The 12590-nt window shown below is 39.3% G+C and overlaps 1 protein-coding gene across 3 annotated transcripts in view; it reads left to right on the forward strand.

Moving 5' to 3' along the window:
- map3k20a (mitogen-activated protein kinase kinase kinase 20a) overlaps positions 1 to 12590 on the forward strand; it is a 41293-nt gene that overhangs the window by 11306 nt on the left and 17397 nt on the right. For all 3 annotated transcript variants that reach the window (XM_054787773.1, XM_054787772.1, XM_054787774.1), the window contains 8 exons: positions 1914 to 2015; positions 2613 to 2678; positions 3555 to 3583; positions 3791 to 3928; positions 4825 to 4911; positions 5575 to 5649; positions 5735 to 5841; positions 8571 to 8706. In XM_054787773.1, the coding sequence (XP_054643748.1) occupies positions 1914 to 2015; positions 2613 to 2678; positions 3555 to 3583; positions 3791 to 3928; positions 4825 to 4911; positions 5575 to 5649; positions 5735 to 5841; positions 8571 to 8706 (740 nt within the window). The remainder of the gene's footprint in view (positions 1 to 1913; positions 2016 to 2612; positions 2679 to 3554; positions 3584 to 3790; positions 3929 to 4824; positions 4912 to 5574; positions 5650 to 5734; positions 5842 to 8570; positions 8707 to 12590) is intronic.

Consider the following 12590-nt stretch of genomic DNA (forward strand, 5'->3'; position numbering starts at 1 on the left):
TGTTTGTTTTCATAATATTACGACTTTAAAAAAAGTTTTTTTCCTTTAATAATTCAACTTTATGCTACTAACATTACATTATTTTTCCTCATATATTATGACGTTATTCTTGTGACATACAACTTTTTCTTGTTACGCCTACAGTGGTGTGAAAAAGTGTTTGCCCCCTTCCTGATTTCTTTTTTTTTTTGCACGTTTGTAACAATTAGATGTTTCAGATCATCAAACAAATGCAACTACTGGTCAATGACAACACAACTGAACATAAAATGCCGTTTTTAAATGAAACTTTTTATTAAAGAAAAAAAAAACAACCAAACCTACAGGGCTCTGTGTGAAAAAGTGATTGCCCCCCCGTTAAAACATAACTGAAGTGAGATTAATTGAGATATATCAGTGTGGAAAAGGTTATAAAGCCATTTCGAAAGCTTTGGGACTCCAGCGAACCACAGTGAGAGCCATTATCCACAAATGGCGAAAAGCTGGAAACAGCGGTGAACCTTCCCAGGAGTGGCCGGCCAACCAAAATTACCCAAAGAGTGCAGCGACGACTCATCCAAGAGGTCACAAAAGACCCCACAACAACATCCAAAGAACTGCAGGCCTCACTTGCCTCAGTTAAGGTCAGTGTTCATGACTCCACCATAAGAAAGACACTGGGCAAAAGGGCCTGCATGGCAGAGTTCCAAGACCAAAACCACTGCTGTACAAAAAGAACATTAAGGCTCGTCTCAATTTTGCCAGAAAACATCTTGATGATCCCCAAGACCTTTGGAAAAATACTCTGTGGTCTGACGAGACAGAAGTTGAACTTTTTGGAAGGTGTGTGCCCCATTACATCTGGCGTAAAAGTAACGCCGCATTTCAGAAAAAGAACATCATACCAACAGTAAAATATGGTGGTGGTAGTGTGATGGTCTGGGGCTGTTTTGCTGCTTCAGGACCTGGAAGACTTGCTGTGATAAATGGAACCTTGAATTCTGATGTCTACCAAAAAATCCTAAAGGAGAATGTCCGGCCATCTGTTGGTGACCTCAAGCTGAAACCAACTTGGGTTCTGCAGCAGGACAATGATCCAAAACACACCAGCAAGTCCACCTCTGAATGGCTGAAGCAAAACTAAATGAAGACTTTGACTTGGCCACTCCAAAGTCCTGACCTGAATCCTATTGAGATGCTGTGGCATGACCTTAAAAAAGGCGCTTATGCTGGAAAACCCTCCAATGTGGCTGAAGGACAACAATTCTCCAAAGATGAGTGGGCCAAAATTCCTCCACAGCGCTGTAAGAGACTCATTGCAAGTTATCACAAACGCTTGATTGCAGTTGTTGCTGCTAAGGGTGGCCCAACCAGTTATTAGGTTTAGGGGGCAATCACTTTTTCACACAGGGCCATGTAGGTTTGGAATTTTTTTCTCCTATTTTTTTCCCTTAATAATAAAAAGTTTCATAAATATTTATATTTGTTTGATGACCTGGCACACTGAAGTGTGACAAAAAAATAACTCAGGATGGTGGCTTTTTTCACTCCACTGTAGGTCAGGATAGCTAAGATAATATATAATCTGCTACATATTCAATAATATATATATGGAATATAACATCTGCATCTTAGCTTTGTTTGTGTTGTTGCAAGGTTGCCAACCGTCCTCGCATATTACCCGCATTCAGCCAATAAGGATTATGTAACTAGGATGTAATTAGGAATCATTCGGAATAACAGGATTATGTAACACTTTGTATAAAACAACCCTCCAGCTATGCAGCTCGTATTTGAAATATCTTGCACACCAACAATATATTCATTTATCTTAATAAGGTTTGAATATTCTCACATGTCAAATCAAGCAGCATTTGAGTGTGTTTTATTTCTGTTGAAGCTCTTCTCTGTATAAATGTGTGTTTACTGGCTAGAATACGCCAGCGATGGATCACTGTACGACTACCTCTCCTGTGCGGACAGTGAAGAAATGGACATGGACCACATTATGACTTGGGCCAAAGAGATAGCCAGAGGTGAGACCAGATTCAGCAAAAGTTTTGGTCCAAAAAATTTGGGGTTTTTTTCAGTTTTACAGCAGAAAATACATCTCATTCACCATAATGTAGATAATAATTTATAAATACCTGATAGTAAAATATAAAATGTACATAAAATGTACACATATAGACCCCCCGGTTGTAGCTCTACAGTAGCCTGACGACCAGGCGAAAGGTTACACAGTGACTCCCATCTGTTCTATCGATCATCTTCCATTATCATTGATTAGTGGTCATTATCATTGATTAGTGGTGAGTAGCTATACATTTTATACTTCAAATGTGTTTAAAAGGTGTGTGAGGCACATTTAGGGATTCAACTTGGATTGTGTCGCAAGTGAACAATGACAATTGCAAATGTTCATCCGAAGTCGGAGGAGAACGTCAAGCTAGCAGAGGGGTTAGGAGGGTGAGGAGCAAGCCGTGTGTCAAAAATAGACATTTTTATCAATCAATTTTATCGTCAATTACTTAATAGGACCCGGGAAAAGTGGGGATCTACTGTATATACTGTATATATTTATATGTATATATATTTTAAACCTATGTTTGTGCCCTGTGTTTTCCCTTTAGGAATGCACTATTTACATGCGGAGGCCCCTGTGAAAGTGATCCACAGAGACCTGAAGTCGAGGAATGGTAACAAAACCTGAACTACTACTACCCAGTGGCCAAAACATTAGTTCCCAATAGATCCAATATAAGAGCAGTATTAAGAGTGTATAATGTAATTTTTAATATGTTTGTTATGGTGGTTGTAGTTTGCAGTTGCGTAGAACTGCACTGTTTTTTGAAAAAATTAGAACCATTTTTAAATTATAGCCTTCTTGTGAATATACACAGTACCGTAATCCCTCGTTTATCATGGATAGTTACAAATTCACTTACCGCAACCAATTAACCGCGGTAAACGAGGGATTACTGTATTATGTTATTGTTGACTTTGAGCGAGAAGCAGGGAACACCCTGGACTGGTTGCCTGTCGATGGCAGGGCACATACAGACAAACAACCATTCACGCTCACGTTCATAACCTAACATGCATGATTTTTGGAATGTTTGAGGAAGCCTGGACGGCCCGCACTGAGAGAACATGCAAACAGAGATGTGTGGTTAGAACCCATATTTTTCAGATCTCCAGACTGTGTGGCCAACATGCTCACCACTAGACTACCGTGCAGCCCTGGTGCTTGTCTCCCCAAACAGTTACTAACACCTAGTGACCAATGTAGAATACTACATTCACTATTCTATCTTAATTCCTTGTACAGTATTTGTATTTTATTTCATTCAGCCGTTTTTTTCTAATAATAGGCCGTATTCAAGCATGGAACAGTCTGATTTATTTATTAATGATTGTATGTTTCAAAAACCGTGATAGAGGGAAGCCGTGAAATTAGAACCACGATGTGGCGATCGATGACAGTATAGTGTACAGTATATACATGAGTTTGTGTCTTTGGATGTAAATGCTTTGTCACTTTTCACACAAAGCAAATATGATTTGTCTTTCAGTTGTTATAACGGCAGACAAAGTCCTCAAGGTAGGTGGGGTTTTGTCTCCAAATATGGAACCATGCTTTCTCACTGAGGAGTGTGCATGAGTGCTGCTGTCATGAATGTATGTACAGTGAATGGACACAAGGGGGCAGTGACTAACTTGGCCTGTTTAGTAGTACAGTCATTCTTCAACAAGCACTGCTGATGTTGGATGTGGGAGGGAGAATACAAACACATGTTTGTCTTCTCAGATCTGTGATTTTGGGGCCTCCAAGTTTCTCACCCACACCACCCACATGTCTTTAGTGGGCACCTTTCCGTGGATGGCGCCCGAGGTCATCCAGAGTCTGCCCGTGTCTGAGACTTGTGACACCTTCTCCTTCGCTGTGGTGAGTTGGGGAAGTCACAGGATCACGAGTCTGACGCATGTTGGATTTTTGAAGTGATTTGCACACGCAGCAGTTTTTAACCACGTCTTTTGCAACATTTGTGCAGGAACGTATTTGACGTTGTATCTACACTTTAAAAAAAAATGCATATAAAAAAAAGAAATATTTAATACTAAAAATAAAATTATACTGTATATGCATATGTCAGCCGTTAAATTATCGTTGCAGCTTGAAGCATACTTTATATATACCTTATTGCATGTTTGTAGCGTTTCTCCATCAAATAATGGATACGGTGATAAAAATGTGTATTTTTGATACACAGCTAGCTCCTCACCCTCCAAACCCTCCTGCTAGCTTGACCCTGTCCTCTGAATTTGCATCAACATTTGCAATAAAAGTGACTGTTTGTAAGTATTAGATTAGATTCAGCTCCAGGACCCCTCATCTTATCTCTTCAAATACCATTGTTCACTGGCTTCACAATCCGGCTTCCCTCCCTAAATATGCCTCACACACTTATTAGCCACATTTAAAGTATAAAATGTACAGCTACTCACCACTAATCAATGATAATGGAAGATGATCCGTGACTGGAAGCTGGTGCTTCCTGAGTCAAACAATCTTGTGCGTCTCAGGAAACAACTATGACGCGTTCAAGGATTGGCGAAATGCAAAATCTCAATGCTTGAGGAAAAAACATTATTAGTGAAGCATAAAGATGTTAACATGTAAAAAAAAATGTGGGCTTTTTTTTAACAGTGGTACATGTATGTTTTACATTTGACCAGTTATATCCCATATGTACAGTGTGAATTATGAAGAGAAAATCTCCACCGTACATACGGTATATGCGTAATGTGTGTGTCAGTCATTGAATGCTGCTTGTGTCACAGGTGCTGTGGGAAATGCTGACACGTGAGATACCATTCAAAGGCCTGGAAGGCTTACAAGTGGCTTGGCTCGTAGTGGAGAAAGAAGAGGTATTTTCATTGCATACTTATCTGCAAACATGTCCAAGGACGAGTCAAGACTAGTGTGGGTTGCTATTCATTTCCATTTTTCCTTGTTATCTACTTGGGTGTGGACCAGGGGTGTCCAAACTTTTTCCACTAAGGGCCACATAGTGAAAAATTAAAGAATGCAAGGACCACTTTGATATTTTGTAAGTAAGAACTGCATCTCAGCTATGTGATACAGGTGAAAAAGCCTATTACTAGTATCAACAGCGCTCTTTGCTCTTTTTTTCCCCCATTTTTGCTTGTTTTTTCAAATTTTTCCAATATTTCAACTTTCGACTTACATAATCTTCTTACATTTTCTTCTTGTAATAATATAATTTTATTTCCATAATATTTTTACTTGATCTTGTTATGTTGTATCTTTATCTTTATCTTGTAACTCTTCTTTGCGTACTAATTTTTCCAAAATTACTTTATTTTTTTTGTTTGTTTCTCATAACATTAGGACTTTAAAAAAATGTGTATTTTAATTTTATGCTACTAAAATGATGTCATATAAATAAATAGTAATAAGTTAAAATAAATAAATAGACAGATAAAATAATACAATGAATTAAAGAGATAATAAATGAATTAAGTATCTATCTACTGATATAATGTTAAATGTTTGTTTGTGTGTTTCAGAGGTTAACCATTCCCAGCGGCTGCCCTGCCAGCTTTGCAGAGCTGATGAGGGACTGCTGGAGCACCGATCCAAAAGTGAGTTCTACAACTCCTTCAACTGCCATCGAGGCCAACAACGGGTCCGCACGGCACGCCACCAAAGTTGTTGTGTTCGATTCAGGGGAGGCCAACGTTCAAGCAGATCCTGTCGACGCTGGAGTCCATGTCGAACGACAGCCAACTCCCTCAACAGTGCAACTCTTTCCTCCACAACAAGTCTGAATGGAGGTAAAGTAATGAGGCATTCTAAGGCCAACTAAATGTATTTACAAGTCAATATGCACCCTCAGCCTAAAGGAAATGTGCAACTGTTTGCAGAGAATGATGTGGAAATGTGGCTGACGGGGGTCGGGAAATACAAATAAGGAGTGGAGACGCTTCATATAGATCTTTAATGACTTGACTGATGGTGACATAAAGGCATAAAAACCTCGAAAGGATCCTCCATCTGGATATATTTCCTCTCTTTAACCATAAGGCCCGAAAAATAATCACCATCTTTTTCAAGTAGAAGTGTTTAATTGGGCTGTATGAGCAGCTGGAGGTTCAGTTGATGTTCGGCACAGCCTGAGTCTCAGCTGCTACTTTATTCCGCATCAGCCCCTCGGCGGGGATGGCGCCGTGTGGTTTCTTTTTCTTCACAACGCGTGCTGGCGCCAGCGTGTCCGCCGCACAGGTGAGGCCGGTGTTGAAGCTGGGGACAGGTCATGGGTGCAAAGTCCGACAGGTGGTTCTAGTTGGGTCCACCAGGCAGTGTTTTCTACTGCTATTATTTTGTTATTTTCCATTCAGACATTGTTTGTTGAAAGTTTGGAAGTTTACACTTAAGATGCCAAGGAACAATTCAAGTAAACGTGAAGATGAGAGCCCAGAAGAGCTGTTATAAATAAAATATGGGGCAAGAGAAGTTACTGTTGAATGTGAAATGCAAAAGTTATTGCAGAAGTTAAGCAGATTTGTACTTATATAAGCCGCACCGCACATGTCCATGTCATAAGATGGCATATTGTGGCGAGCACGAGTCCGTGAGGACCAGACAGACTTTATTTTACAAGATCCAATCATAAGCTATGAACAAACTCTGACAACGAGCTTGTCAACCCATTGGAAATTGCAGCAGGTATGACTCAATATAACAGTCTGCCTCACGGTTTCATCGTACAAAGAACACTAAACTCATCACACAGCAACTTGACATTCAAAAGGTCTACCTAAAAAAATACAAACAAGTACCAACCAACACAAGTTTAAAATGAAAGGAAACAATTTTAACGTTTTCCCACTGGATAATTTCATTGGAGGATACATACATTGCATTGAAAATGGATGGATGGATGGCGCTGAAATGCTGCCTCTGTCCACCAGAGGGAGCCAGAGGAGTCCAGAGAGAGGCTGACACCAGTGCAGCGCCCCCGGCATAATGCGCAATGCATTATGGGTAAACTTTAAAATATATATTTTTTTCAAATTTGAGATCATATTGGTACATGTTTGTATATTTCTTAGGTACACCTTTTGAGTGTTAAGTTACTGTGTGATGAGTTTATTGTTCTTTGTAAGATGACACCGTGAGTCAGACTATTATTTTGAGTGGCACAGTATTTAAACAATTAGAAGTAGTTCTGAAGTAAAGGAGAGGTCATGAGATTAGTACTTAGCCATAATTTAGCTGCACCTTTAGGGGTCAAAGTTTAAGAGTAAAGTAGCGTGTTATACACCGGAAATTATGGTACCCTAAATTGTTGCTTTACAAAAATATTTAAAAAAAATATACACGAGAGGTATTTACTTGGTTGGGTGTTAATTTTGAAATGAATTAATTTCTAGCGGTCCCCAATAATTCCGAGGAATTATGACATCATAGCGATAAAGCTGATAACATTCAAAAATAGCTCAGATGACGATAATTAAAAAAAAATACTCCAATGAGTCGAGATTGATTACTTGTACTGAGTTGGTGAGCAGAGTGCTCCTTTTTTCTCCTGCCTGCGACGTTAACGGTCACGAGACAATATCATCTTCCATTATCATTGATTAGTGGTATCTATACATCTTATATTTTAAATGCGTGTGTTTAAATACGTGTGTGAGGCATATTTAGGATGAAACCTGGATTGTGTCGCGAGTGAACAATGGCAACTGAAGAGAGAAGTGGAGGGTTCTGGAGCTGAATCTAATCTAGTAATTACAACACGTACTTTTATTGCAAATGTTGATCCAACATCGGAGAAAAAACATCAACTTCGAGCGAGGGGGAGGGTGTCTATCAAAAAGACATTTTTATGAGCGTATCCATTACTCGGGGGTTTTTGCATTTTTTGCAGCGTGCAATGGGTCTGTGTACATGTTGAGTGCTGCCTCATACAGGATATTGTCCCTGGAGTCCCATGTAAAAAGCAGGGTGGGGCAGAGATATTTCCAGTCTTATTGTAATGTGTTTTTACAGCAAGACTCTTGAGGTATTTGTGCATTGTCTGAACTCAAATCAACAGGAGGTGTTTTGTCATAGCTGAACTACTTCCTTCCTCTCTATCCACAAACTGCATGCACGTGTGACTGTGTTCCCCCCTATCAGCCTCTCGGGGGTGCTGTTCCCCTTCATTTCCTTGAAGCGGCAACACCACTCACTAGGGGTGTAACGGGTGTAATGGTACGGTAAAGCTAGCGCATGCAGAGGTAGATAAAACTGCTGGACCACTCATGATACTACTACATCAGGAGGTTGCCTACAACTACAGCTGTTAATGTTTTTTTACCATACCTGTCAAATTTTGCCTTGGAAAATGGGGAAACATTTCCAAAAAATAAGGCAACAAAAGGGAACATAAGTAAAATTCCACCAGCACCCTCTTCCTGGCACCTCGTTTAGTGGAAATGACTTGTTGTTTTTTTTTGTGCCACAGTGCTAAATGCATGCATTTGCGACGTCGGATGATATTTGCTGGTGTTTGCTGCAGGTGTGAGATTGAAGCCACCCTGGACAGGCTGAAGAAGCTGGAGCGAGACCTGAGCAGCAAAGAGCAGGAGCTGAAGGAGAGAGAGCGCCGTCTGAAGATGTGGGAGCGTAAACTCATCGAACAATCCAGCAGCCCGGTAGGTTGCTCATTCAGCCTGCAGCGAGCTAACAGCTGTTGTGTCAAGTGGCCTTAGCCTCACTGCCGTTTTTTTACATTTTCCAAATACACTAAGTCCCCAACCAATGAACACAATTGGTTCCAGACGAGCGTTCTTAAGTCGAATTGTTCTTAAGTAGGGAAAAGGTAATATTACCAATATATAGGTACTACATGTACGTGTATAAATATACAGTATATGTGTATGTATGTAAATATGAGTTTGGATGCAGTAGTAATATTAAACAAGGATAATTAATGAAAAAAACAATAATAAAAGTGATATAATAATACGTAATGCTAAATGTTATTTACCTTTGAAGAGGAGTAGTCGAGCATACGTCATTGTGGTGGAGTTGGAGGAGGAGATATTGAAAAAAAGGACAAATGGTCGTCGTCGTTAGGCTCTTCTAAAAGAGGTAGTGTTCTGTGGCTGGTGTAGAATTAAGCAGGCCTATTAACTCTTCATAAACTTTAATCACACGCTCTGTCCTGGTTGTATCATACAGCTACAATGTAGCTTTCCATTTAGCTTTCTCTCCCCAGCGTCTTCCTGTACCTGTTGGTCCCATTAGCAGTGTCACAGTGCCCTCTACTGGTCAAGCATGTAGCAGTATAAATAATGGAGTTACAGTACTAAAAGGCAAAATACATGAAAAAATAGACCAGTCGACTTGTGTTCGTATCTCCGAAAGTTCGCATGTCAGATGTTCGTAAGTTGGGGACCTAGTGTATTTGTATTTTCTACTCACATAATCTTTGTAAATTTTCTTCTTGTAGTATTATGATTTTATTTTGACTTTATTCCCACAATATTATAACTTTATTTTGTTTGTTTCTCGTAATATTATGACTTTAAAAAAAACACTTTTTCTTTAATATTTCAGCTTTATGCTACTAAAATGATACAATTTTTCCTTCTAATATTATGACATGATTCTTGTAAATTGACAACTTTTTCTTGGTATATTTTAACTTTTTTTCCTTTATATATTGACTTTATTCTTGTACAATTACAGATTTTTGTAATGTTATTAATGTTATTTTTAGAATGTGCCACGGGCCACACTTCGGTTACCTCTGCTCTATTGTCACTATACAGTAATGCTTTGCCACTTCCCCCTTCAAATATTGATTTCATTCTATCACAGTTCTTCAAAAATACATGAATTCATAAATCATGCTGGTTTGTGGTTGAAAACAGCCTAGTTTTACATTTTTACATGTAGTTTTACATTTTTTTTCCAAAATGAAGCATTTTTAAGCATAAAAATTAATAAACTAAGTAAAATACAAATATATGGCATTTAGAAGACGCATTCAAAGACGTGGTGATATGTAGTATTCCACAGCGGTCACTAGGTGTCAGTCATTGATGAGACAATCGCTACCGCAGGAAGTACTGTACAGTAAAAAAAGGAACAATAAGGAACTCTTCCATTAACAAGTGTGAGTCTTTATTATATCTTATTTATGTCTTATGTGTCTTATTTTCTCTTATTATACTGTGTAATAGGAATTTAAAGATGACTATTGGGGTGTTATTTCATGTCTAGAGGGCTTTAATAATGTTAAAAAATGTATTTAGAAGGCTGTTAACAGGTTTTCTATGCTCTATTAAATATTATACTTCCAATTAAGGGAATCCTACTTCTGGAACCAATTAACCAGGATAATCGAGGGATTATTGTACATCACCCGAATGGGAATCACAAGGAAAAAGAGATTTCAAACTCGGCTTCCCGTAATCTTACCACTCCTGGAGTGTTATTTTAGACCAGAAAGGTGAAAGAAATGACAAATAAATGACCAACATCGTGGTTGCAGTGCTTTTTGCTGTCTGATGACAGCCTGTTATGTCACTTCATTGATCTCTGCTGCGGTAGACTGACCTCAAAAGTTGTTCCGCGACACCGGTTGACTTCCAAGCTGTTCTAACAAATCTAGCGAAATCTAGTGACTTTTTTCTGATCTTATTGGAGACTGACATGTCAGCTGTGTGCCCCGCCCCCGTCGAAAAGCACTCATAGGCGGCTCAGTCTTGTTTGTGACATTAAAAAAGCGACATAGGAAAGTTCATTCGTATGTCTAAACATATTAGTTTTGCTTTTCATGTTTTTTTTTACACGTTATTCCCCTCTACGACAGCGTCCATTACACATGCACATGTGTCATGGCTAATTATGCAAATTAGACGGTGGCGTCTTTTAGCAAAATGGCAGTTGTTTCCTATTGATCTTAACTGACGAGTGATGGAAAGAGTTAAGTTGTTCTGGCATCTGCTGCCCCTGGCAAAGACATGGAGGACATGTCCTCCATGGGAGGAGAAGCTTGAGGGGCTCTGATGACAGTGAGTTAGAAATCTGGTGTCAGTCGCTGGGATCTGTACTAATACAGGGTTGGTGTTTAAGAACGTTTGTTTTTGAGTACATTGGGAAATAGAAGCACCGAAAAGCAAAGTCTCCATTGTGTTCTCCCCCTATGGACATTATGGAAGTGGTTTCTTGTATGCCTGAAGTGCTTGATATGGAGCATCATGCTGAGAAGAAAAAGCCACAAGAGCTGGTTTTTCTGAGAAGGCCAAGCTTTTATGATGAAGTGACATTTTGCTGACATTAAGATTGGCCAATTTGTTCTGAATGTGGTGGAGTGCACTTGTTGAAGGCAGCCTCTCGCTTACTTAGCGATCCGTGGACCTTCTATGAAGTACTTAATCATAAGACCAGATATAATTTGCCAAATTAATCATTACAATGCTACAGCAGATTTGCTGCTTCTTTGTACTGTAAGTTCACCTCAAGACATTTTGCTTTGGGAGCCTGTGTGATGGAATGAGCACCATGATCTCATTAATCCATCCATCCTTTTTCTATGCCGCGTATTCTAATTAGGGTCGTGAGGGCATGCTGGAGCCTATCCCAGCTGACTTCGGGCGACAGGTGGGGTACACCCTGGACTGGTCGCCAGCCAATGGCAGGGCACATATAGACAAACAACCTTTCACACTCACATTCGTACCTATGGACAATTTAGAGTCGCCAATTAACCTAACATGCATGCTTTTGGAATGTGGGAGGAAACCGGAGTACGCGGAGAAAACCCACACACGCACGGGGAGAACATGCAAACTCCACACAGAAATGCCCAAGTGGAGATCCAAACCCAGATCTTCGTGATCTCCTGACTGTGTGGCCAACATGCTAACCGCTAGGCCACCGTGGTCATATTAGCATATATTATCCTGTGGAAGAGCGGGGAAAATAAGTATTAGTATAATTTAAACCGCTTACAAAGATAGCTGTCCAGAATTTTAATGGTACAGCGGAACCTTGCTCAGCGTGTTTTTCGGTTTATGTAGAAAATGCACGCCAAAATTTTTCCTCTGCCTGCGTACATCATTGGCGTCCAAACATGGGCCACATGGTGTCAAATGAAAGGATGCAACTTTGCCACTTTGATATTTTGTATTTGATATGTTAACAAGTTATGTATATTTCAAGAAAAAACTGCATCTCAGCTTTGTCATGTAAGTGAAAAAGCCTTTTACGAGTATCAGCTTGGCTCTTTGCTCTTTTTTCCCCTATTTTTGCGGTTATTTTTCTTTCATTTTCCAAGTATTTCATCTTGCTTTTTAAATAATCTTCATACATTTCTTCTCATAATATTATTACTTTATTCCCAAAATATTATAACTTTTATATTATATATATTTATATTATATAACTTTTTCCCCAACCTAGTTTTCCTAAAATGACCACTTTAGTTTGATTTGTTTCTCATAATATTATGACTTTTAAAAAAAATACTGTTTTAATGTCGGGCAAACACTGTACATCTGGCCATATTCACAGCATTGCACAGACA

This window comes from Dunckerocampus dactyliophorus, chromosome 9, assembly GCF_027744805.1.
Source record: "Dunckerocampus dactyliophorus isolate RoL2022-P2 chromosome 9, RoL_Ddac_1.1, whole genome shotgun sequence".
Lineage (NCBI taxonomy): Eukaryota > Metazoa > Chordata > Actinopteri > Syngnathiformes > Syngnathidae > Dunckerocampus > Dunckerocampus dactyliophorus.